At 40.6% G+C, this 26,428-nt stretch overlaps 1 protein-coding gene across 1 annotated transcript in view; it reads right to left on the reverse strand.

Annotated features, from left to right (window-relative positions):
* The window catches only part of VPS13B (vacuolar protein sorting 13 homolog B), a 405,118-nt gene extending 387,235 nt beyond the window's left edge, over nucleotides 1-17,883 (reverse strand). The window contains exons 1-2 of the mRNA XM_088533620.1: nucleotides 17,641-17,883; nucleotides 10,707-10,850 (exon numbers count right to left, since the gene is read on the reverse strand). Coding sequence (XP_088389746.1) covers nucleotides 10,707-10,850; nucleotides 17,641-17,787 — 291 coding nt within the window. The 5' untranslated portion in view covers nucleotides 17,788-17,883. The remainder of the gene's footprint in view (nucleotides 1-10,706; nucleotides 10,851-17,640) is intronic.
* Between the last annotated feature and the right edge of the window lie 8,545 nt (nucleotides 17,884-26,428).

A 26,428-nucleotide genomic window follows, 5' to 3' on the forward strand; every position in this document is an offset into this window, starting at 1 on the left:
AGAACATAACTTGCCACTGGCAAGTTACAGTCAAATATTAGAATCAATTTGAGAGAATGTTTTGGAAACCAAATAAGAAGGAGACAGGGGCAGAGAGAGGAAGCAAGAGAGGGAGGGAGGGAAGGAAAAAAAAAAAAAAGACAGAAATGTGTAAAGTGACTGTTACTTATGCTGTATTTGCAAACAATAGAACATTCCAAATAATTTGTGAGCTTTCACAGCTTGCAAATGCATATACACTTCAGAGAGAATATATTCCCAACATGGTTTGCAGCTCCTAAATCAATAAAATTCTACCCCAACAGACTTCAGTTTTTCTCAGAGAAGTTTTATGAATTGATATCCAGCTACTGAGCTCTCATTTTCAGCAACGTTAGTATGCATAAAGTTCACATTATTTTGATTTCAGGAAATGAAATTAGTTTTTTTTCCATGAACATAGGTATAATACTTACAAAAATTAAAACATTATTGAAAACCATTTGTCTATTTAACTCTGTAACCCCAGTATTCTGAATTCTCTTTATACTATCTCTCAAGTCATCAATTTAGTTTTGAAAACAGAGCTGATCTACTTCTTCACTGTAGCCTCATTTCAGCAGCGTATCGGCATGGCACTACAAAACACAACCATTAGGTCATACATATCCTCTAAGCCCAGGAGAAAGCTCTTGAGAAGCAGCAGTGACTATAATTCAAAAGGGGGCAGCAGGATATATATGCACGTATATAGTCTAGTAGGAAGAGATCGATCATCTGAGGATGCATTTAGACAACACGGAGGAGCAGAAATGAGCCTGCCCAACACTTGGCATCTTCCCTGTGCCCCTACTTTGGTCCTCAGTAATCACAAAGTAACTAATTCAACACACTAGTATCTCCTCCCCCAGGTCCCCATCAGCTTCCATAGAAGAAAACCCCTGGACCTCATCACCGTTTGGGAACTGGCTCTGTCTGCTGCCAGATTAGCAAACTGACCAACTGATCTCAATGACACGAACGCCAGCACGTGAGGAGAGGCAGGACGAGGCTGCAGGAAGGCAGAGGGCCCTCCCGTCTAAAACTGAAGGAAAAACCAATTGAGCTTGGAACCAACTGAGCATCAGCTTGGAAACTACCCAGCAGAGAAAAGTTTGCCAGAGGCAGAACGCTATGTTTTTAGAAGTGCTTATGCTTTATGCTTAACTTTAGACATGTATTTAAAGGAGTATTTCATTGTGAGATCCAAAGATTTTTTTGTTTTGTTTTGTAATTATATGTCATATATTTATATATTCAAAAGAAACCAAGTCTTTATTTTTATTACTTTGGGAACACTGTCCTTGATTTTTTTTAATAAAGAAAAAAGAAAAGAAGCAACAAGCCTTATCAAATAGTGGCAGTGTTTTAACACAATATTTAGTTTAAGACAAAGTGATATTTCAAAAAAAAAAATATATATATATATATTTGAACATTAAGTTAGTCTTGAAATAAAAAAAAAAGTGATGCAAAATATTGACAATCTGAGAGGAATCATTAAGATACTGTTTCATGACATTTTGTCAAAATTTTATATTACAGGACTGGGATTTTTATATTACAGGACTGGGAAACACTAGTGGAAAAAAACGGGACCTAACATGAAAGAATGAGCAGATTACAGGAACAAAAGGAATCCTGTTCTGTACACAAATATCAAAACACAATTATTGGTAACCTAGAGATCCAAGTAGGAAGTGGGAAGCTAATCAGGAAGTGTGTGTTGTGTTTCAGTGTACAAAAAGACAACACAGACATCCAAAAAACCCGGGATAAACGAGGAACTAAAATGAACAGGGAGAAAGGAAAAAAGGATTATCAGGATTATTTTAAAAGTTTCTACCCACAAGCGAGGAGTTTTAAAAACAAAAAGCTCAAATCAGAAGCACATGTAGCATTAAACAAAGGGAATTCTGACAACCCCAAAAAAAAAAAAAAAAAAAAATCACCAGCACCACATACATGTCTATTTTAAAAGAAATGCATGAAATTGGAGTAACTGTTTCAGCAATTTGCTCTTAGGATAAAAAAAATATTCTCAGAGTATCAGAGAAAATTACAATACAACTGAACTACTAAGGCTGAAATACTGTGAAACAGTCAAGAAACTCAATGCCACACAGGATTTTCCAGAAGAGAACTACTCCAACTTGTCCAAGAGTAGGATTATCTCCTTCCAGAAAGTGGCATCCTGACACACACACACGAAAGAAAAAAAAAAAAAAAAAAAAAGGAAAGTGGAAAGAAAAAAAGGAAAAAGAGTAGGGAAAGGGAAATTTCACTGCTAGTCAGGTGTTTCAGGAAAAACAAATGAAAGTCTTAAATTAGGCACCTGATCTGATCAAAGTATTTAGAATTACCTGTAAAGCAATGAAAGCTAAAAAGGAGAAAAAAGAAAATCCCTCCTCCACACCCTTGAAGTGGCTTTCTTTACTGTGTTCTTACCTATCCGATTTCTCCACTTGGCTTCCCCAGCCTTTCTGCACACACTGCTCCAAGCTGCAGCACCCTCTCTGCTCCCTACTTTGGAAAGACAGATCTGCTATTGATTGATGCTCCAGGAAAGACCAAGAAAAACTTAAAAAAAAAAAAAAAAAAAAAAAAAATCCTCCATAAGCCTTCCTTGCATTGACCCAACACCACCACCACAAAGCCCACAGAGTTTGTCAGTGTCTACTCTTGTAAATGGCTGCAAGGGCTCCAGAAGAACTCTTGTAAACAGACATATCCAGCACCCATCGGTTAATTCAATCTTCACCTCCTGAAGGAAGGAAAGTGGAGCCCCGGTCTCAGCAGCTGCACGGTTGCTCAAGAGCCTATAGGAAGGTCACACGTCAGCTTAGCCACCAAACAAGCACCTCACAATCAGAATTAGACCTTCCTATCCATGCAATGACACGCCAGACACTTTCATTTGAACAACCCAAAGACCCTGAATCAGACCCGATTGCAGATGCACAATATCGGATAAGTAAATCCACTACTAGATTATGTTGTGGTATGGCCAAAGCTAACACCGCTCCTAGAACTCAGTTCAGTTCATCCACACGAAATACACCCCAACACATCTCTTGCCTGAAAGGAGAATGAGCTGTACCTATATAATATTAGCTCTTATTTCAATACAAATCCATAAACACCTTGTTATTCTTCAACCCTTAAGTGCCTTGAATAAGCAAATCTCCTTAGTTAGTGTATGCAGATAGTTAGCCAAGCAGGTTTGCTGCGTGCTCTTAATGCTGGGTGCCCTTAACACTGATCCCTGGGTATCAGTGTGGCCTCTGCTGTTCCCCAACCACAAAGACTTACTTCTAGCACGTTTATTTGCAGCTAAATAACTCCTCCTCATGCCCAGATATTCCAAGAGCCAACAGCCTGATGCCTTACTTGCTGTTTGAACCCAGTGACCCATCAGCAACCCTGATTGTAATACTTAAAATTTCTAGAATTATTCTAAAAAACTCCACCCAGACCCATGGAAACGGAAAGCCCTCACCAAGGAGAGAGCTGCAGGAGGTCACTTAACACTGACCTGGTGGTACAGAAGAGAAATGCAAAGGAAGAAAACTTTTCTGGAGTTTGTGGTAGCATCAGTAAAGCAAGAGAGGGCTGCATAGGAACAGAGAGAGTTCCTGAGACAAAGAAACGAAAAAGACTAATTATCCAAAGGGGCAGAACATCAGATTTCAAAACAGTAAAAAGAGAATGAGCTCAGTTTGTCTGAAGACCTAGCAAAATGAGACCTTACTTCAAATCTACAGGCAAAGCTGTTAAAAGGGGAATTCAGTAGCAGCTGACAAATACAACACCTGGGAATAACATCACAGAGTGATACCACCTGTCATTCTGGGAGTTCAGACTCTGCTTCCCCTCAATCCTTAGATAAAAGGAACACACAAATTTACAGCAATCTCTCAAGATCCTAACAGGATGCACTCTTAAAAAGAAAAAAAAAAAAAAAAAAAAAGGAAAAAAAAAAAAGAGTGCTTATGTTAGTGGTCGTAATTAGAATTAAATATTTCATGAGATGATTAGGACCTCAGACAGAAGTTGGCACTAAATATGGGCTAGACATTCTGATTCTAGACAGAAAAACTTCTGAGAAAAACTCAGTGGGTTTAGTAGGATTCACTGTGCTGCTATATCAAGAATATGCAATGGTTGGTGATCACATTAACCAAGAAGAGTAACAGTAGTTGATTATTAAGAACTGGCACCGGATAACTGTCCTTCGTAATTTCATGTAGCAGCTGGAGCACGCTACAGATGCTCCTGGAGTATAGTTTCCAGGTTGGTTTCATCCAAAAGGTTACTCAGCTCACAAGTTCAAGGCCACCTCATCATGCAAGTCCAAGGACAGAGAGTCTCCACAACCCGACTTCTTCCAAAGCGTAATCTTGATCTGAACTGCAACACCACAAGAGGTAGATGGAGAAGGTCTTCTCCAGAGAACAACAGGGAAGCCAATAAAAGGCAGCCCTTATTTACCAGATGCTCTTGCCCCAGCTCCTACAGGCATTGTAAGAAGAAGGAAAAAAAAAAAAAAAGGCAGCTACACACACAATTTCTGGCAGTTTCCTTATCTTGCAGTGTGCACACCAAGGCAGAGCCATAGCCTTGCCTTCATTTTCTTCACTTCATGTGTAAGTCACAACAGAAACTCAAATTTGAACACAGAACTGCTGAAAATATTTGTGTTTTACAATCCCGGTACACTGAAATAATGAATAAGCTGATTTTAACAACTTTCTTCTTGAAATTAATTGCATTCAAAATCTGAACACTTTAGTAAGAATATATCCCAAAATACACTTCTGATTGCTTTTCTGTTCCTGAAACTACTATCACAATAAACACAGTGTAAGTGGCTTCTCTTTTTAAATATGAATAATGGTGACATTTACAGGACTAAATATTTCAGGGAATAAAACTGTCAATTTTTTAATCTTTCTAGCATGCACTCAATTTTCAGCCAGTTGGAGAGAGTATTTACACAACAAGTTGGCACAAGGAGCGGAAAATAATTCTTGTTTACATCTTCCCTACACATGTACCGTGTCATGATAACACACTGGGAAGAAATATTACAGCCACCACCAAGTTGTGTTGCTGCACAGGGTACTCATACGTTCTCCATCTTGCTCTGTCATTCAATGTCTGGCTGCTCAGAAAAGCATCCTCCTAGTCAGACCCTTCTGGCATAAACAGAGCTGCAAATATTCTTGAGCTGTTGGGACAGATTATTACCTTGTGTCACCATGGATAGCTGCCTGTGAAGATGGCAGCCAGCAATGAATAAAAGAGAAAGTTGGAGTGCTTATTATTAGAAGTCTTCAGTATAAAGACCTAAAAGCAAAGCTTTTTCACCTAGACTAAGCCACATACTATCCAGTGGATATGCGATGCACATAATGTACAACAGCAGTAGAAGGACTTTCACAGTTACGAGTAAATCGAAATAAATTTTTCTTTAATAAATCTTATCTTTAATAAATTCACTGTAAAGAATTTATTCTTCTGCAAACAGAATTACTGCAACGTAAAACATCAGACACTTTGCTTTGAAGGAACAGCAAAACCATTCAAGCACCTCCTCTTCAGCTACCCACTTGAAAAGACTACAAACAGAAAAGCATCTCTCTGAACTAAACGCTCCAAAGACTTTTCTAAAAGCTGTTTCAGACTGCTTTTCTACCGATGCTCCCTCTACTGAAAGAGCAAGCTTATTAAATGATTGGGTTGTTTTTGTTTGGTTGGTTTTTTGGTTTTTTTGTTTGGTTGGTTTTTTTTTTTTTTTTTTTTGGGAAGAGACTAATTCCCTACAAAAGGGATATGAAAAGTCTGCTCCTTAAAGCATCCCATTTCCTACTAAATCATTCCTAGAAGACACTATGAGAACCCTTTAGACTAGAACTCTACACAGAAAATGGCAATAAAGCCCAACTAAAGGCTCTGCCAAACATTCCTGAAGCTTTTGGAAAACAGTAACTACTAGTTAACTTGTTGCACATATTGGAAGTTACTGTTATTGACGCAGAGGTATGAGAGTGACCATACCATTCCTCACTGCAACTCTCCCTGCAAACAGACCAGCATTTTAGTCCAGGCTCAGCAAGGCCAGCATTCCTTGCACCACAGCAGTTAAGGCTTCACCTTTTGGGTGACAGAGACCTAAAAGACCCTCCATCCTAGAAGAACTTCAGCTTGGACCCTGTGCTGGAAAGGTAATTTCAAAGCCATTGACCTGGGCTGAAGAAGAGGAGGGGGACACAGGAGGCAAGATCAGAATGCTGAGGGGAAACCAAAAATGCCAAGGGGAAAAAAAAAAAAAATCACCATCATGCACATGAAAGGGAGAAGAGGATTTAAGGGTCCTATCCTCCTTCTTTAATCACTAGGTCTAGAAGTCCCTTCTCATTTTCAAACTAAACAGAAAGTACCAGAATGGATCAGACTTGCAGACAGACCTGCAATGGTCTGACCTAAATCCTCCACAGGGGTATTTAAGAGGGTATAAGAACAAACAATGAGGAAGAGGGTTTACAGAGTCTATCTGCAATAAACCAAGAGAAACCAAGAACTGCTCTTCAAGGCGATGCTTTCACCCTTATCTCATTTTATGCATCTATCATTAAAAACAGATCTGTCACCTGATACATGAAGGTGGCTACTGATAAAGTCAGTATTGAAAAATTCCCCTCAGAAGGTAAACAGTATTTGCAAGCATGTTTAAAAACATTGACCGAGAAGTTTCACTAATTGCAGGCAAAGTTGACTACTGAATTTGAGTGTAGAGATGTTCAGAATCAAATTTTTTAAAAAGTTTTAGCTCTTATTTGAAAGGAAAAAAAATCAATCAAAAAGGACAAAAATGAAAAGTAACTAAAGACTTTCTGGTCATAAGTTGAATCCAAAAACCAGACAACTGAGAGTTTTTTTTTTTAGCTGTAAAAGCAAATTTACATAAACAGTTTAAAAAGCTATGAAAAGTTATACTTGTTAGATACAAAAAAAACTAGAAAGAATTGGGTATGTGTGTATACATTAATGTGTATTAAAAGTACCTTTGTTCTAGTCCTGATTATACTAAGCTACTAAAACATAAATAAAAGCGGTTTGAAATGGTACACAACATCACATTTGTCATTAACTTGAGATTACCAGTTCAAGCAACATTAGCTAAAGACATAAATAGTTAGAGCTATCTTTCTTACAGAACGTGGTCTACTCTTCTATTTGAACTTGGCACATAGATGATCTCTCTCTCCTAGAATTCAAGATGAAGATCAGACTTACTGAAGTAAAAAGATATCCCTATTAAAATGAATAGGTACCAAATATTAAAAGCAGACATACACACCTTGAGCTTTTACGGGAAAAAGTAAAAAGCAGAAACATGGACCACTAAAAGAATTTCAGTTAACCCCCCATTTTCAAGCTTTATTCAGCTTCTGCCATTGAGGAGTATAAGCATACCTACATAAACACAACAAAAGCCCACCAACTGTCCATACGATCACATGCAATTGAATTCCTATAGCTCAAGAAGAGAAGGGGTGAAAGCAGCAAACCATACCTTAAGAACTGGACCTAGCTTTATCGTTGAAGCAAACACATTTATACAACTATACCTTCGACAAACACAAGGCTCTGTCTTCACTCGCAGAATCATTCACCACCTCTTTGCTCACCCTACCAGCCATGTCAGCCACCCCACAATCGAGAACCAACTCCAGCTTTCAGCCTTTTCTGATGACAGTCTCTGACAATTTTCAAATAACTTCTGCTCTCCCGACCATCATGCTGGCTAACTGTTCTCCACAAGCTCCTTTCACAAAGTTACGACATTTAGTCCAAACTTTCTCTATAGTGTCTCAAAAACACAAACAGTGGTAAATCACCTATAAGCTGATCCAAGCTACTACCTGGTTTCCCTTTGCCCCTCAAATTTGCTTAAAAAAAAAAAAAAAAACACTCATCACTTATACCAACATCTCTCCTTAGAAAAGGAGAATGTAATGACTCAACTTCTACTTCTATGCTAACTGCTCATCTTTGTCTGCTCCAAACTTTTATCTCAGTTGAGGAGGAGATGCTGCCATAGCATGGGAAACAGCAGCAGCAGCAGCAACAAAAAAATCAAATGACGAAACCAAATCAACAATGAAACAGCATTAACAGAGATTGCACAGAAGCACTTCCAAAGCTCTTCAAATAAACAAGAAAAAGACAGGGAGTTTGTCTTTCACAAAATTCAATAGGGTCCCTTCAACAGTACCCTCACACAGTGCTGTGGCCAATAAACCCCATACATCCCCAAAATAAACATTCTTCGAAATACCTCTCCCCTGACTTCCGTGGATAGATACTGCAGACTAAGTTGAGACCAAAAACTCAACTTTTTGCTCAGGCAAAATTATACAAGAGCTCATTAGAGTGCTCCCTTTACCCAAGGGAGGGAAACGCAGGATTAAGCCCATAAAACAAACTTTTGAGAATTAAGTTGAACCCTTCTTTCTAATTATAGGTTTTGATGACATCGAGTTCTTGGCAGACAGTTCCAGTCAGAGCTAAATTCACTAAAAGCTTATTTTCTACCATTTGTCATAGAAATAATCTCCTTGGTTCATTCAGGTTTTTCCCTTAACTGATTACACATTTTTATGACAAAATGAAAGCAGAAAACATCTTCCAATAAGAAACAAAATACAAGCTTTAACTTCTTAAAGCCATATTCTCTGAAAACAGCAAAAGAGTGTCTTCATTTACATTATTATTAGTCAAAGATAAATCCAACTATGGCACAGTCCCAAATTTTACTCTCCTGAGTGTACATAACATTGAATAATTTGTTCAAATGTCAGGTGCAATTTTCAAAAAATCCTTTCTGACCTCTGAATCTTGAACATCTGTAACAAATACTTGCTTTGAGAGTGCTTCCCATTCATGACATTTGACCTTTTGCTGTATGCATCACAAAATTGAAGTTTCAAATAGCACGCAAGCAGGAAATCTGATCGTTCCAGCAGTAGCCATCTGCGTGGTCTAACATCAAATACTAGTTCCGGGTTGCACAGAGCAAAACCTTTTCTGAAGCTTCTATAATTAGTTGCAATTTGCTACTTCTACATTTCTCATGAAGCATCTGTCCTTGAGATCTTACCACAGTGTTAGAAAAGTATTTAGCATTTGGCTGTTAGTATGTGCACATGCATGCACAAAGATAAAGAGTAGTTACAAAACATAAGTATATGCTTTGTGTGTGGTATACTTAGGATTAGGGATTTTTACTCCAACCAAAGCCTTTCAACTCCAGAACTGTCCGAGAATCATAAAAATTACCCAATGTCATGGAAAAGTATCCCCACTACTTGCTATCGAAGATCTGCGGGCTTTGTATAAATTAAATGTTTCTGTTATCGGATCCTTAATGTGACTGGACTCTACATTGAAATTAAAGTGCGAACAAGAATTTATTTATATATATATATATATATATATATATACACACTATATATCTCCCTAAAGAACAAACTGACACATAGTTTAAACATTAACATATCCAAGTATTTATGACTGACAGTTAGAAGAAAGACTAAGCCACTGCATATTTCAGTTTCATTGTGGCAGAAGGAAGTTCTTCTTAAGACTCTGAAATATCATAAGTTAAAAATTACTTTAAAAAAAAAAAAAAAAAAAAACACTAAACAAATACCCTTGATGCCCTTGGGAACCCTTGCTTGTACCTCGCACTCCAAGAACTGTAAAGCACTTCAATAATAGCAATTCATCTTTTGAAAACAGTCAATGCTCAGTGGTGCTGCACAAAACTTCTGCTGCACAAAAACAAGCAATGAGAACTGCTTTTTGGCTGGGAAAAGTTGGGAGCACTAAGGATGCTATGCTGCTCTTGAAATCCATTTATTCATAGAATCATTAAAGTTGGAAGGGACCTCTAGAGATCATCTAGTCCAACCCCCTGCACACGCAGGGACACCTAGAGCACGTGGCACAGGACTGCGTCCAAGTGGGTTTGAAGATCTCCAGAGAAGGAGACTCCACAACCTCTCTGGGCAGCCTGTTCCAGTGCTCTGTCACCCTCACTGTCAAGAAATTTTTCCTTAAGTTCCTGTGGAACTTTTGGCACTTCAGTTTGTGGCCATTACCTCTAGTTCTGTCAGTGGCCACCACTGAAAAGAGGCCAGCATCACCCTCCTCACTGCCTCCCTTGAGGTACTTCTAGACACTGCTCAGGCCCCCTCTCAGCCTTCTCTTCTCCAGGCTGAACAGGCCCAGCTCCCTCAGCCTCTCCTCACAGGGCAGATGTTCCAGGCCTCAGGGGATCATCCTCATAGCCCTGCACTGGACTCTCTCCAGTAGATCCACATCCCTCTTGTACTGGGGGGCCCAGAACTGGGCCCCCCCAGAATAATTTATTGTCTAGTCAGGCAAATTCTGACAGAGAATGTATATTAACCTAGTTTTACACCAGCAAGAATACCATTAATAAAGAATCAGAAATATGCATCAAGGAAAATATTTGACATATCACCCACTAAGGAAATAACAGGAAATACAACTATGCATGCCAGATTCTTCTGATGACTTAAACAGAAATGACTTCTTACAAGTTCTTACTCTTGTCAACCCCTCAGCATTAGAAATACATATACCATGTTTCTTACCTGAGCTCCATCCTTTAATTTCAAGATGCACTCCATTGTGTTGATAGTGATGACCACTGGTTCTGATCCTAATTTTGTCCATGGCACATGAATTCGAAGTTCATGAATATGACCACTTAAAAAAGTAAATGGTAGTTTCAGTTCCTTTAAGAAAAAAAAAAAAACTACTGAATCATATCAAAGATCAAAAAGATACATTCATTAAAAAAATCTAGCACAAAACAGAAAACAGGTTCTTCTCCCTTCTCAAATCAGCAGTACACTATAGGGCTTGGCAAGCGGCTACACAATTGCTTGCACACACATATTACAAACAGTCTGTTCAAAAGAAATAATCTGGATTACTATGTCCTCTCATGTGATGCTACTGCAAAATATGCCATTGCTGAAGAAATAAGTAGAAATTACCTACTAGAAATAAATGCTTCAATTGACACCCAACCTGTTTTTTTGTGAAGACCGTACACTTGGAACGTAATGGAGACATTTTATTGCAAAAATATTTAATACTTTTGAGTTGTAAGAGTTCAATGTTCTTATGGTTGACCACAAACAGAAATGAATGGTCTTCACAAAAGTTTATGGAACACTTAGAAAATAAAGAGTGTTAGTAAAGAAAAACATGAACCTAACAAATATATATATATATTTATTATATATATATTATATATATATTATATATATATTATATATATATATTATATATATTATATATATATATATTATTTCTCCCCCTTTATTTTAAGTAAATATGGTTTGTACTCTTCTTTTACAGTGTTAAAAAATATTTGAGGTTATGGGAACGAGCCATACAGAATAGTAATGGAAAAGAGAGAAAGGCTTATAAAATCAAAGTCACTCTGCAAAGCAAAGATTTACCTGGTACCTTCTGACAGAAAAATGAGAATTTCTGTACATGTTTTATACACACTAAATCTGTTGAACACCACCATGTAAAATATTTTCCATTTTCAATACAACTTATAAAAAGAATTGAGAACAAAAATAACAATGGAAACGGTTGTATTTAAATTAAAATTAAATAAATAAAGGTTACTTAGCCAAGTCATTCTAAATTAGCAATATCAGAATTGCTATATTTGGACCCTTGGTTTACGAAGCTCATGATGTTCTTTTTAATAAGGTCATATTTTATTAATTCTTCTGCAGAACCTCCACCTAATTTGACCATCAGGATGTAAACATGCGAAAAATAGGAGCTAGTCTGTTTTTCTTTTTGCTCTTTCCGTTCTCAGTAATAAGGACGTTGGCCGACTCCTGTCGGTCGCCTCAGCAGACGCACAGCTCCCAAATTCCTCGTGGGAGGACCGGCGGCTGCTGCTCACCAAGGCCCACGGCAGGCGTCGCGGCTCCTCCACAGCGCGGCCTAGCCCAGCCAGCGAGGCCTGCGCTCCCGGCAGGGCCCGGGTGCCCTGCTCGGCCACCGAGCGCTGACCGCTGTGGGGCTGCCCCACGGAGCCGGCTGCTGGGGGCACTCGGTGAACAGGGAGCACAAGGCGCAGGGTTATCCGAGCTGCTTGGAGCCCGTCTGTGAGCGATGCAGAGCACCAGCATCTCCCCAGCGGCCTCTCCCAGGAAGCAGGACCTTAAAGATTATTAGTGAGGATGGCCACCGGTGGCCCCAGCACTACAAGTATCAGATTCAAAATACTGACAATAAGCAACTATCATCAAATAAAGCAACAACATTAGGTGATTTGGCAGAACTAAATCAGCACTCTCACTACGGACTATGCTCGTGATGAGGTTTCAGTGACGACACATCTCCTCATTGTTCATCTGGTCTCCTAGCCTGACACTTTTGGCTGCACAGCCTTCCAGTTTCAATAGCAAGAAATGATGGTGGTCTCTACCTGAAGTCCCTCATAACATGCTGTTTAAGTCTGCCTCTTAAAAGCTGGGAAATCTTAAGCCGGTCAGGTTGAGAGGAAAAGTGGATCCAAAACTCCCACATGTGAGGTGAGAGCTTTGGCCACTAGGTTCACGCAGCTAAAACTGCTGCTGGGTTTTGGCAAAGGGGACTAAACTTCTGTTCAGAACACCTTTGCACCTCAGGTCAGTTTAGGCACCTACCAGCTCTAAGTACTTATATGAATGAGTCAGGGACAAACAGAGAAGCCTATGTTCCTCTCAGGCCAAGGAGGCAAGTTGCTAGGGAATTTCAGAGACAGACATTTAGAAGCGGATCCAGATTTTAATCCAAACAGCTTAAGTTAAACCACTGAAAACCAAGTACAAGGCAATTTAAATAGAGATGCTGCTACACTCATGATACAATCAGTGATATAGTACCCTATACTCAGCACTCTCATAGGGGAGTAAGAAAATAAATGATCAAAACAAAAAACACAATGCAAAAATACATTGCAACCTAGAGAGAAAGCTTTTGCATATCACATGTGGAAGTTGCATGTATTCTTCAAGAAGTATTCCAGAGTAGATTTGTTTTTCATTATTTGGTAGATGAATTTAACATACATGCTCATTTTTGTCTAGCTACCTATAAAAGCTGAACAAAATTGAGTACACTTTTGTAATGAGGTTATGCAGCCACGCATACAGACACAGAACTTCTACATTTTTAGAAAATACAACTCTTTTGTTTCAAAGGAACTTTGCTAGAAATGTTTTCTGGCATCATTCTAATTGCACAAAAAAGGTTTCCTCACAGCACAGCAAAGGAGTCTTTGTTATGCTACTTCAGTAGACAATGTGAAACAAATGTGTGTGCCAAGTTTAGCAACTTACTTAAAATATATGATAAAGACTCCTTTTTATCCATTTCTCTTCTTCTCATGTATTATGTTAAATCCTGACTATAGTTTTTTCCAACTGTAATAGATAGGTGGAATAGACATTTTGGAAACACCATAAAATTTTTCATAAGTTATGATGTGGCATAAACCCTAGGATGTATGGATAAGTCTGTCTTAATTGCAGTTACTTTCTTCATAGAATCATTATGGTTGGAAAAGACCTCCAAGATCAAGTCCAGCCATAAACCCTTCAGCACCAAGCCTACTGAACCATGCTCCTAAGTGCCTCACCTACACGGTCCTTGAACACTGCCAGGGACAGTGACTCTATCACTTCTCTGGGCAGCCTGTTCCAATGCTTCACCACTCTTTCCGTGTAGAGAAATCCTAATGTCTAACCTGAACCTCCCCTGGCACAACTTGAGGCCATTTCCCCTTGCCCTATCAGTAGTTATTTTGGAGAAGAGATCAACCCCTTCCTCACTACAACCTCTTTTCAGATCTCCCCTGAACCTCCTCCTCTCCTCCAGCCTAAATAACCCCAGCTCCCTCAGCTGCTCCTCGTAAGGTCTGTGCTCCAGCCCCTTCACAGCTTTGTTGCCCTCCTTTGGACATGCTCCAGTGCCTCAATGTCCTTCTTGCAGTGAGGGGCCCAAAACTGAACACACTATTCACAGTGCAGCCTCACCAGCGCCAAGTACGGGGGACGATCACTTCCCTGGTGCTGCTGGCTACGCTGTTCCTGACACAAACCAGGGGGCCCTTGGCCTTCTTGGCTTCACCGCTAGCTCGTGTTCACCACACTGCCCAACACCCCCACCTTCCTTCCTGCCATGCAGCGCACCCTCTTTGATTGTATCTGCAATACCAACATCTCTACTACACCAAAAAAAAAAAAAAAAGGGGGTTAAAGTTTAATAGGGGATGAATGAAGAAGCTATTAGATCTGCTTTCTTGTTTTCACTTTTGTGGCTGTGCTGTCCAGCAAAGAGTAAGGGGAGCAGAAATTCAAGCACAGGAGCCCATAATACCATAAGACTCAATATATCATTTTATATATCAGAGATTCCTTGCTTCTCCCTTTGGGTTAGCTAGCTCCTTTACCCTGATATCACAGTGACCTTAGATGAAGATTATCGAAAGTGTATAAAACGGTTTTGCCATGTTTTTAAATATACAGTTTAAATATACTTTATTTGAAAGCAGTCTTTGTACATGGTCTCAGTTATCCTGCCTAGAAAGAAAATTTCTAGGAACGCTTACTCTTCTAATACTCATCTCTCTCCTATCCTGTATGATCCAAGTATCAAAAATCTCTGCACAGATTTTATTTGTATTGGATTCATTCTTCAACTAAAAATAATTACTAGAGAACTAACTGAATACTGAAAGGGTGATATAACTGTGTTTCAAAGCTACATTGTATCTAGATGGTTAACTCCACATGTAAACAGGTATTCAGCTTCCACAGAATTAATATTGTCAAAAGAAAGGGGCAGGGAGAAGAGTTATTACAGTAATATTAAGTTTAGTTTAATGACAATACAGGAAGTATATATGAAATGTGAAATATTTTCAGGCACTCAATGTTCTCTCTTTTGGTATGATAAATATTCTAAGTCAACTACTGATTTCAAAAGGTACTGTTTCTAAGTAGGCATCAGCAGAACAGACGTTCATACAGATTTTCAATATATTCCAAAAACAATTTAGTGTTCTAGAAGACAGACAACATTTGGTCCTCTGTTCCTATCCATGCTCTGGAATTCAGGTTGGTGGCATATAAGGGGAACCCCAATATCAGCTGAACTGCCAGAAGTCAGGACAGAAAACAGCGATTTCTGCCCAGATCTGAGGTAACGTTTGTCCAGGTAGTTTGTCAGCTGTGCTAATGTCCCAAGCAGTCATGCATAGTTCAATGGAAGGTTGGAATCCTACAAAATATATTCAAGGCTCCAGATAGGCTTGGAATCAAATGCACATGCCTTTAACATCACTAAGTCACATAATTATGGCAGCATTCATACCAGCTAGAGAGCAGGAATCAGGCTGGGAATAACAGCACAGGATAGAAAGCATTTTAGAAGTAGACAATTGCACAGAAGGTGACTAACTTGGGTTTCCCACCTCTGCGGACATGGGGTATCCAAAATAAAATCATGTTTACCACTAACTTTTACAGAGTTTGGCATTTTAAGTGAGTTCCCTGCCAGCTGCAAAGGCTGTGGGATGTGACATTGCCAAGTACAATATACTGAAAATAAGTCTGATTAGGCAGGCATAAAGCAGCACCACTTCTGAAAGTGACACCCTAACAACACGTTGTGGATCCAAGGCAGGCTCCAAAGCACAGTAAGAGCCAAATCCAGGACACTGCTTTTCACATAAACGTGCCACCAAACAATATTTAAGAAACAAACTGTTGAGCTACATTTTGCATTTACTACATATTCACAATCCCATTCAAGCCAAAGAGATTCGAATATGCATATAAAAAGCAAGATCAGTTTCATTTCACATTAGCTAAGACAGCAACAGATCGCACTGGAATTGCTATATCCCCAACTACTAGACAAGCAGGCAAAAAGGAGGCTGGGGGCAACCTAGCAACAAGCTGTGACTTCTTGAAAGGCAATTGTGAAGATCACAGAGGCAAACACTTAGCAGGGCCCTGCAAGGGAGCAAGCCTGACACATCCAGCTCCAAGACCTCGTTTGTTATCAGGCAAACTTTCTCCCCAGAAGGGTAAATTCGCTGGATCAGTTCACCCAAAGAGGAGGTTTCCATAACCAACTCCGGACAAGACTCAAGGGCACAAAACCACAGCTGACCTGACCTAATGCTGGCAACAGCTTTGCTCCGAGTAAGGGGTCAGACTAGAAGACCTCTAGAACCCACCTCCCATCAACACTTCTTTGGTTCTAGGACATGCACATAAAAAAGGCAGGTTGAGTATTCACATGTGGAACGTGTCCAACTGCCATCATCTACATTGGCTATATAAATAAGCTGTACCAAGAAATGGAATAACTAAAAGGCAGTCACTTTGAAAGAAAATACAGAAGCCATCAAATACCTGGAAGAGGAACCAGGTTCTTCCTCTTTCACAGAAAGTAAATGAGAGCCTCTTGAAATACTGGCTATTACTCTAGGATTGGATCGGATACACTTAATTAGCCATACACACTTCCTTTCCATTTTTAAAGGTCCCTCCCAATAGAGGAACTTCATCACCTCATAAAAGAGAAAAGTTTTCCCAAGTGTAAACCTGTCTGGGTCCGGTTTAATCCATTCTTTCTCGTCCAACGCATACAAGGCACACAGACCCGTTTCCTCATCCTATTTTTTCCAAAGTGAACACAGTCCTCATCTTTTTTGATCTTCTTTCATAGGCCGCATTGTCTAAATCTCCTCTTACTTTTTGTTGCATTTCTCTCAGCTCCTTCTCCTGGACTACGCCTGGACTCTTGCTAGGCCTTGCTGCACCAGGTGAAGTACAGAACAGTTTTATCTGCCTCACGCACACAGCTCCTTAAAGTTGTCAGTTCAGATACGGATAGAGCAGAACAGTCCCCCAAGCTGGATCTTAACTTGTTCATAAAAACCACAGGCTCCAAAATTCCACGTGCAGGGTTGCATTTTATCAGCCTTTTCTCTTCAAGGTTAAGTCTTATACTCTGAACTAATTCACACAAACTAGCTGATAAAACCATCCTTCAATCATTTTTATGTTTACATACAACTGGAATGATAAAAATTGAAGTTATTAAATACTACCTAGAACAGCAATTCATTTAGTATACTTAAAAGTAGTCCAACTTTTGTTTGTTACATTTTAAATTAGTTATTAAAGACAATTATTAAAATAAAACTTGGAAGGCAATTTGGTTAAGCGTTAAAGGCAAAACAATGCTCAATGAAAGGAAACTTGCTTATAAAAAAACCTTTCTTTTTCACACTCCATAACTTGCAGAATATTGTAAACAGCATGGAATTAAAACAAGCTTAAGTAAAATAGGAGAAAAGGGGAAAAAAAAATCTACCTAAGAAGAAACACAGTGAGTACTGAATGAATGCTTCCTTGCAGACTAATGTAAATTATTTAATCAACATCTTTAAAAATCAAAGACATACCACTAACTGTCATCGTACCATACCTGTTCAAGTACATCCAATTTTAATTCAAGTTTACTAAGAACAACATCTCCTCCCCAGAGGGACAACTGTAGATCTGAAGGCTTTAAGTTCTTTATGTATCGATTCACATAACTCATCAAAATAGGAGTTACGTAGGACTCCAGCATTCTGGAAGATCTCTGTGTTGCAGGCAAAGCACTAGGGGGAAAAAAAAAAAGAAAAAAGAAAAAAGTGAGCTATTACTTACAACCTGTCAGCCTGACACTTCAATAAAGCCAGACTGCTTGGCAACATGAAAAGATGTAGTTCAAATTCTGCTTTCTAAACAGAGTTTGTATATGGACATATCTAGGTAGCTATATTTAAAGACTGCGTGTATTTCGAGATGAAAACGCATCCACTCGCACCCACGAACTCCCAGCTTATGTACGTGAGAGGAGGCAGCAGCTGGCACGTTCACGACTGAAAGATGAGGGAGGAAAAAAAGAAAACAAGACACAAGAGCCCGAGGCGGCACAGCCCCCACACTCCCAGGCCGCCCTCATGTCAGGACTCCCCCGGGACACCCACACCGACCCGGCCGCTTCGGCTAGCGCGGGCCGTGCCGAACCGCGCCGGGAGACACGCCAGGGCTCCCACCCCCGCGCGGGACACACGCACCGCAACGGCCGCCCACGCGGCGCCCCCGGCCCCGAGGGCAGCCAAAACCCGCCGCTCCCCGCGGCCGCCCCCGCCGGGCGCCCCTCACCGCGCGGCGGGGCGCGGGCGACCGCTCCGCTCCGCTCCGGCTCCGCCGCACGGGCAGTTCCGGGTTCCGCGGCGCGCGTGCTCGCGCCAAACGCTCCGAGCGCGCCGGGCGGAACGGTTTAGCAGGAGCACCGAGACGGGGCCGGATGTCGGGCTTGAAGCCGGCAGCGCTCACGTGCTCTGCCAGGGGAGGGCGGGCGGGGAGGGCACGGGGTGGGCGGGGCCGTGGCGGCCGTTGGGGAGGGGCCGTGGCGGCCGTTGGGGAGGTGGGCGGGGCTGCCCTTGACCGGGAGGGAGGCGGAAGGCCGCGGGCAGCGGGACGGGACGGGACGGGAGCGGAGCAGAGCATCGGGGAATGGCGGGGGAACCGGGGAGAGGGACACGGAGGCAGCAAAGCCCTCCCTGCCCTGCAATGCCTGCCCGTTTCCTCACGCGCAGGGGGAGAGCGAGGCCTTCTGCCGCCTAGATGTCACTTCCCGAAGTGAAAAAAAGAAACGAGGAAGGCTGCTTTGCTCGGGGAGGGGCTTTAGACGTTCAGTCACGTTAGTGCTGTCGGCTGTGTGGTGTCACCCGAAATCGTTCTGGTGTTTGAGCCTTTGTGTTGCGGAGCGACCCTAACAAGTGATCATTGGGGTGAATCTCTGTTTTGGCCAAGCTGCTGTTTGCCCCGTGCTGGTAAAGAAACACGGTTGGCGTTTGGCTTCTGAGTGAAATGCTGCTTACACCCGCAGTTTCTAAGGTGAGAAGAAAGTTAATTGAAAGTCCCTCTCTGACTTCCTGTATGGGCAGAATCCTTCTCGATGGATTAGTCACGGAGAAATCGCTCTCCCCAACTTCTCTAAAGGGCTTGATGTCTTGAGGGGTTCTTTCCCAATGCCTTGGACCTGCTTTTTGAAGTGCATAAATTAATAAGTTCCTTAAGGTTTGGCATGCGGATGATCTAGAATAGAAGAACATGGGCCTGTGCGTTTTCTGAGTAAAGTGCAATAGGCAGTGCCTGTGGGCATTGCTTTGAAATAGATAATGAATAGCCTCATATAGAGGCCTCTTGATTTGTTTTTTAAGGTCTGTGAGGAGCCTGTTGTGTGTTCTGTTCCTCATGACAACCCCAAATGCTTGTGTGTAATCCGTGCAGTGTGGTGCTACGGCTGAAAGCCACGCGTGGCGTGTGGAGGAGGTTCGTGGGGAGCAGGGCCTCCACCGGGAAGTCCCGAGCGCCGCCCAGACCACAGCAGCAGTTTTTCATGCGAACCCCGGCAGGGCTAACGGAGCCTGCAGGGCACACCGAGTTAGCTCTCCCTTCTGCCTCCAGGATCCAGGAGTTAATCATGAATCCACTGTGTTTTTAGATGAACCATCACCTCACTAGCAATGCCGCATCCATGCGTGAGTCAAAGCCTATACATGTGTATTCACTTCCCAAACAGCTGAAGCAGCTTGGACTGCTTTTCACCTTACTATGAAGGTCACCATTTCCACAGCTCATACTCAAGCAGGACTGGACTGATCCTCAGCAGTTTAAATCCAGCAACTCTGGGACATTACTCTGTTGCTGAGAGATGGCAGCAAACAAGGGGCAGAGGCACTTTAACAGCAATCCCTAATCAAAGATGTGCTTCTAACTTGCAATTTTTCTGGTGTTAAGTTTCCTGATGAGGTTGCTGTTCATGAGCGCTTCCCCACACACACATTTATATTCGCTAAAATCGTGGGAGGGGTGCGTATCACTGATATAACTGCACTGCAAGCCAGCTCAGTGAAATAATCCTTGTTAATAGAAGCAGTCTCATTTATAGCAGAGCCTCCCTGTAGAGTTTCATTGACACAACAAAGGTTTGTGCCAACAGATAAAGCATAATGTTGAAGCACGCCCTAAACGTGCATCAAAAGCCATTGTATTTGACTTAAAAACATTCTTCCATTTCTTTGTCTGTTACATGATTACATCTGAATGACGCATCCAATCAATGTTGGAACGCTTTGTGAAAGCTTGGAATTGAAGAGCAACGCCCTATTTATTTTGGTGAAAATCAGTAAACTGGAAGAGGTGCATGGGAGACACGTTGTGCTGCTGGCAGCTGCTTGGCAAGGCCAGCAGCTCTGAACGGCTCTGTAATTTTCCTGGCAGTTATTAGCATTTCATTATAACTACCTCCATCTCAGTTCCACTTCAAGTATGTTGACGCCCTGAATAACTTATTTCCCACAGAAGAAAAAAATATGAAAAATAAGAGGAAAAGATCATGTGGGATTTCTTTTGTAACAAAAGAAATGAATGGCAGTAGCTGGAGAGAGTTGCACAAAGTCCTTGAAATATGAGGGGAGGAGAGCACAGGAGAGAGGACTTGGAGGTGGCAGACTGTGGGAAATGAACCTGGGCCTGCGCTTGCCTGAGCTAACCTGCTTTGTTCAGTATCATTTATGAAACATGCAGGGTAGGTAAACACACAAACTGCAGACCCAGTGACTTGCACATCTTCTTCTTTCATTTTGTCATTTTATTCAGTAATTCTACATGCATTAAAAGCTAATAGAAACACACGCATTTTAAGCTGGATAGTGGGGAGAGGGTACACAAAGTACATTTGGTCATGAGTGTAAAGATGCAGAACTTCAAGGAGGTGCTTGGGAAATTTATCTACCTGCACACGATGGAATCTCACTGAAAGAGACTGTGTGTCCTCCCTCAGTGCCATTGCCGCTGTGTATGGATTGCCTTTTCCTGCAACGGAAGCAGCATCAGTGTGGGGAAGCACTAAAGAGAGGAAAAAGGAGGAAAGGTAGAGGATGATTAAGTGGTTATCCCATTCCTGGAGGTGGCAGTCAAGGAGAAAAACATTGGAATTAGGCATTTAACTAGATAAAAAGTGTTGTGCAATCAAATCAGATCCCTTCTAGCTTTTCTGTTCTTAAATTTGACCAGTCTTAGAAAGATCCCTGTACTGACATTGATGCTTGGATGTTGTTTTTTTCCCTAATGTCAGAGCTTGGGTGTCTGACCTCCTCCTGTCCCCCAGACACCCTAGGGCAGGGGGTCAGAGGCTTTTGGGCACAGGGTCAGGCTGTCTGTAGGAAGTGAAAAGATCTGAGTTCAGTCTCCAGGAGGTTTGGCGGAAAACTTGTGAGGAACTCCCGCTTTTGACCGGAAAAAACAAGTTTCTAACGCTCCATGTTCCACTAAGCCCCCTAGCTAACACCAGGTAAGCTGAACTGGCAGAGTGCTCCTTGTCCATCCTTGGGGATGTTTCTACCTGGCCTGTACAGATGCCTCTAAACACAACAGCAGAGATGAAGGCAGTGGCCCAAGAAGCCACCAGGCTGCCCACACAGAAAAAGAGGTTGCTCTTTTGTGGTTCTTCATGTGGCCACCTGAGATGCCCCTTAAATGGCATCAGACTGAGAGTACAGAAAGGGCTGGTGACCCTAAATAAAGAACACGGGTATTTTAGAATTACCTGTGAAAATGATAAAAAAAAATTCTGGTGCTTCTTCCTCCTATCCTACTTTAGGTGTTAGAACGTGGACTAGGTAACTTGTAGTCTATGGTGTTTCTTAGCAGTCCCTTTTTTTGTTTTTACTATCATTAATATTAAATTATTCTCTCCCTATTTTACTAAGAAATTCCTGAGATTTTGACTAGACTGACTAAAACATATGCATGTTAAAGACAGATGAGGGACAGGATGCTCAGCACCTCGCAGACTGAGGCACAGTTAGGAAAATTTTGGTATTAACCCTTCCCCACTTTTCTGCTTGCTTTCCCTAGTGTTTTCCCTCATAGTGGGAAGTTCCTTCTAAATGAAAGGGGTAAAGCCCATCCTGGGAAATTCCTCATCGGAAGGATGCACAGGGGACTGACAACTTAACTGCTTTCACCAGCGTGAGCAGCACCGGTGCAGACAGCAGCCTGGGCCATCTAGCTGGGGATACTGAAGTAGCCCCAGCCCACTGGCCACTGGGGTTCTAACATAGACTATAAACCAAAATGCCATTTTCATACATTCATATTGTTGTCGGGATGAATAAGCCAAAAATACAGAGGCCATAGAGTTTCTGCAGAATCCCTGCAGTACTGGACTTTTACTCACTTACTGCAAAGAGTGAATGACACAGAGCGGGAAGATACAAGCAACCTAGTTTTGGTCTCCTAAAAGTTTGATTCCTAAATAAATCGAAAAATACAAACATGCACATCCAAACAGAAAAGGTTAAAACTTGAAAGTGTTTTCCAAGTTTTTGTAGAATTGGGAAAAAAAGGATAAGAATTATCATTCCTTCAATAATAAATTTTAGGTATACTAAGATATTTTTCCTGTGCTGATATGCATTAAGAGTTTAGGTATCCCTTGAGTATAGAGATGTCTTTTGCTTTTAGACTTTATTACAGAATACATCAAAAAAAGTCAGCCAGGAAGATAGTATTTCTGGTTCCCTACATGAAATGTATGTTCGACAATTTCAAAATATATTTGTAAAGAAACATGTAATTTATTGCTGCCTCCAGGCATAAAGAGATTTATGCACTAAAGGTTTCACACGGGTTTTAGCTTGACTATTGTTGCTCTGTTCATGCAAAACATATGTACTTCTAGTGACAACTTCTAGCATGCGTTCTTCTAAAATAATCCTGCTTTTTCAGGAGTTAAATGATCACAATTCCCTGCTACTTATAGTAGAGAATAAATATGTTTCTCTGCTATATATTTATGAGTGTCTTGTAAACAAAAGTATATGCTGAATATAGATGTATAAGTATATATCTATATAATAAATATATAAATATATCATGTTTATAAATGAATATTTAGGAATGTATTTATAAATACCATGCTATTATATTTTTTCATGTTTTAAAAATATTGCATATTACTAAGAGATACAGCTTCATTTTGTATCACCTTTTGCTTGTTTAGAGAATAAGGTAAAAATGGCAAAGTTCAGGAAACTTTTTGCTTGAATTACCTTTACCTTGAATTAAAGTCTTGTTTGCCTTTATTATTTATTGGCAGAGTGAGTGTCTTTGTAAAGCAGTGACATTTGTGCTGCCCTGTGCTCAGCTTGTCCCACAGCTGGAGCCAGGAGCTTTTCTGCAAGACGTGAGGTAGAAACCCCCTTTTTAAGATTTCTTCTTAATGTAAATGAAAATATGCTTTGATTTGATGTGCACATAGTAGAGCTGTTATTAATGAATATCAGATATGTTGAAAATCCACCCTTGCAATCTGATTGGCTGCCACAGCTGGTTTCCTCACAGTGTGAATAAAATGTTTATTATTTCACCAGTGATCTCTGCGTTTCTTGGTCTTTGTAAATGAGCAAACATTAAATCAGACTGTATGCTTTGAAATCAGATTACAAAAAATACAATGGACTAAATATAAAATATGTAAAGTATATAATTAAGATACTTTGATCTTTTATATGAGGATAGCTTTCGTCATTTCCAGATCTTTGGTAATTTTTGTAGCTGTTCATAATAGTATTACTTTGGGACCTTAGTTACGCTTTTTTTTTGTCTCCAAAAATGTATGGGCATTAGTGTGAGGTGATTTTCTGATACATTTTGTCGTGCAGTTAAGTGGCTGTTTCTTACCTCCAAAAATGAGTGGGTATAAAAGAGCTGCAGGGACCCCACTTCCACGGAAATGGTGGCTGTCTACAACCGTTGCCTCTACCGTTGGAAGAAAACAACCCAGAAGGTGGGGACAATACCTGTGCACCTCGTGAGAGCTGAGGAGAAGGTGCACAACAGCCTGAAGAGATGGGCAATGCGTGCCCACATCCCCACAACAGAAAGGAGGGTGCACTAAGGCCCAGCTCTTTTCCGAGAAGGAAGCCTAATGCTTCAATTCAATTTAAAACAAAGGTGAAGACAGAACAGGCGAATAGAGAAAAGAAGAAGTAGAGAAGACCTGGAAAAGGTAAGATATATGTACATATACCATCTAATGCTCAATTTCAGATATTTTTGTTTTGATACAAAGTTTTGAGCCACTGAGAATTTGTTGTTGTTTTTAAGCACATGTTCAGTGCTAACTATCTAGGTAGCTCTTACCAATCATTTGCTTTGCAGTTTTTCTTTTAGTCATCTTGTGCTCACATTTTGGATTCAATATTACTAATCTAGGTATAAAATGAGAGTCAGAAGTGGAAACTTCTGCTTTCAATCTTAAATTCAAAGCATTTGGCAGTATTATATATCTTCTGTTTTATTGCAAGGACACTGATAGTCCATAATTCTACTTAATCCACTCACTAGTAGTTGTTAATGATTTCTAGCATGCCATATTTATTATGCACAAGAACTTCCAAATAGGCTTTGTGTATCACACTGCCACAATATATTTTTTCTTTGCAGAAGAACATCATCAGGCCAGTGATGAAGGATGATAGTTATAAAATCCAACCTTTAGTTCAAATCATTTTCTGCAAAGCCATTTGAAATACATCATACATACCCATAGTTATCTATAAACCAAAACCTAGGATGTTGACTTACCTCTTCACTTAAAAATAGCAGCTAGTCTCTTGATAGTCTCTTTTACAAAATATGCAAGCATTCATGACATAAAGCGAGGGGTTATTCTACTGTGTGAGATATTGCTGAGAAATTTATTAGGAATTGCTTTTCCTCTATTCTGAATCATGTCCCGTAATGGAAATTTTCAAGAACTTGGTGAGAGGCTTTGGTTAACAGGCTACAATTGACAGAGACTATTTGTATGTGTGTTAGTGTGTGATACAGACTGCAAAAGTGAAGTCTGCTGTAATTGAGATGCTGGATTTATGAGAGCTGGTTCAAGGTTTATGTAGATATGTCTTGCTTGTAAGAGGCTATGAGATGAAAAGAATTCACTCTCAAAACTGAATTCTCATTTTTTATTTCAAAAGAACTACCTAGCTTGCGGTAATGGATCTCACACCCAAAGCAGCCAGATATTTTGTCATCACCTTTGTTGTATTTCAGAAAAAAAAATCAATTTCTAGAAAAGCAAATTAAAACCAACCATTCTATATACTGAAAAGATTTTCTCTCTGCAACAATATCAGCTGCTAATATAAAGCCTTCCTATTTTAATTCTGCTCACAAATTGCCTAGAAAAATCCAGTCATTTTAGCCCATTTTCTCTTCATACCTATGCTCTATGTCATGTTTCACACCATTTCTTCTTCAACAAGAGACAAGTCTCTGTGGAAAGAGAGGAAGAATGTGGTTTCATCAGAGCATGTGTTTGCTTCTTTTGAGCATGCAGATCTGATACTGAAGAAGGAAGGATATTGGACTCAGACAATCTAGCCAAATTAGCAAGGTAACCTAAGTTTTGCTAACGGAAGCCTCTGAAGAGGAAGCAGCTGATCGTCTCATGTCACAGGTGCTGCAGCAGCCTTTTCTACAGGCCTGACAAGTGTAGCTCAACTTTCTCTTTGTATTCCCTCCATTAAATTGTATGAATTTATCACATTAGCTAAGGAGTACAGATTTCGTTTTCAAAAAATAATAAGGATAAAGTTTTCCTTTTCAATACTCATTTCTTTCAAGCACATTACCCCTAGTCTCTCTCCTTTGCTCTTCCAGATTCAGACTCCCCTCTACTCTGTCAGTGATGCTGATCGGTGTGCACATACCAAGGTTTTCACATAAAAACTTGCCATGTTTTCTCCTAAGCGGTCTTTTATACAAGGAGGCAATATGCTTCAAACATCTACAAAGACCCTCGCTGTGCTCTGTCATCTCCCTTCTGAAAACTCCCCGTCACCAGAATCTCCACAGAAGTGGCAGCAGCTAAGAGCAAGTGAAATGATACCCTCACCTGCTGGTGGATCAATGTCACCTTCTTATGTCCTTGGGCCCTACAACCATGTGTGGTTTCACCATTATCTTTAAGCATGACATTTTTTTTTTCCTGTGCGCAAACTGACATACAAAGCCCATGCCAACTCCTACAGCTGAGGAATACAGATGACATCTTTATGTTGTACCTTCTCTCAGGCAGAGACCATCTTTTTGTTCTGGATTTGTACAGTGTCTTGTAAAATATTAGCTTGATTCCTGACTGCAGT

The sequence above is a fragment of the Tinamus guttatus genome, unplaced genomic scaffold, assembly GCF_059628265.1.
Source record: "Tinamus guttatus ecotype Peru unplaced genomic scaffold, ASM5962826v1 Tinamus_guttatus_pri_ptg000510l, whole genome shotgun sequence".
In the NCBI taxonomy this organism is placed as follows: Eukaryota; Metazoa; Chordata; class Aves; order Tinamiformes; family Tinamidae; genus Tinamus; species Tinamus guttatus.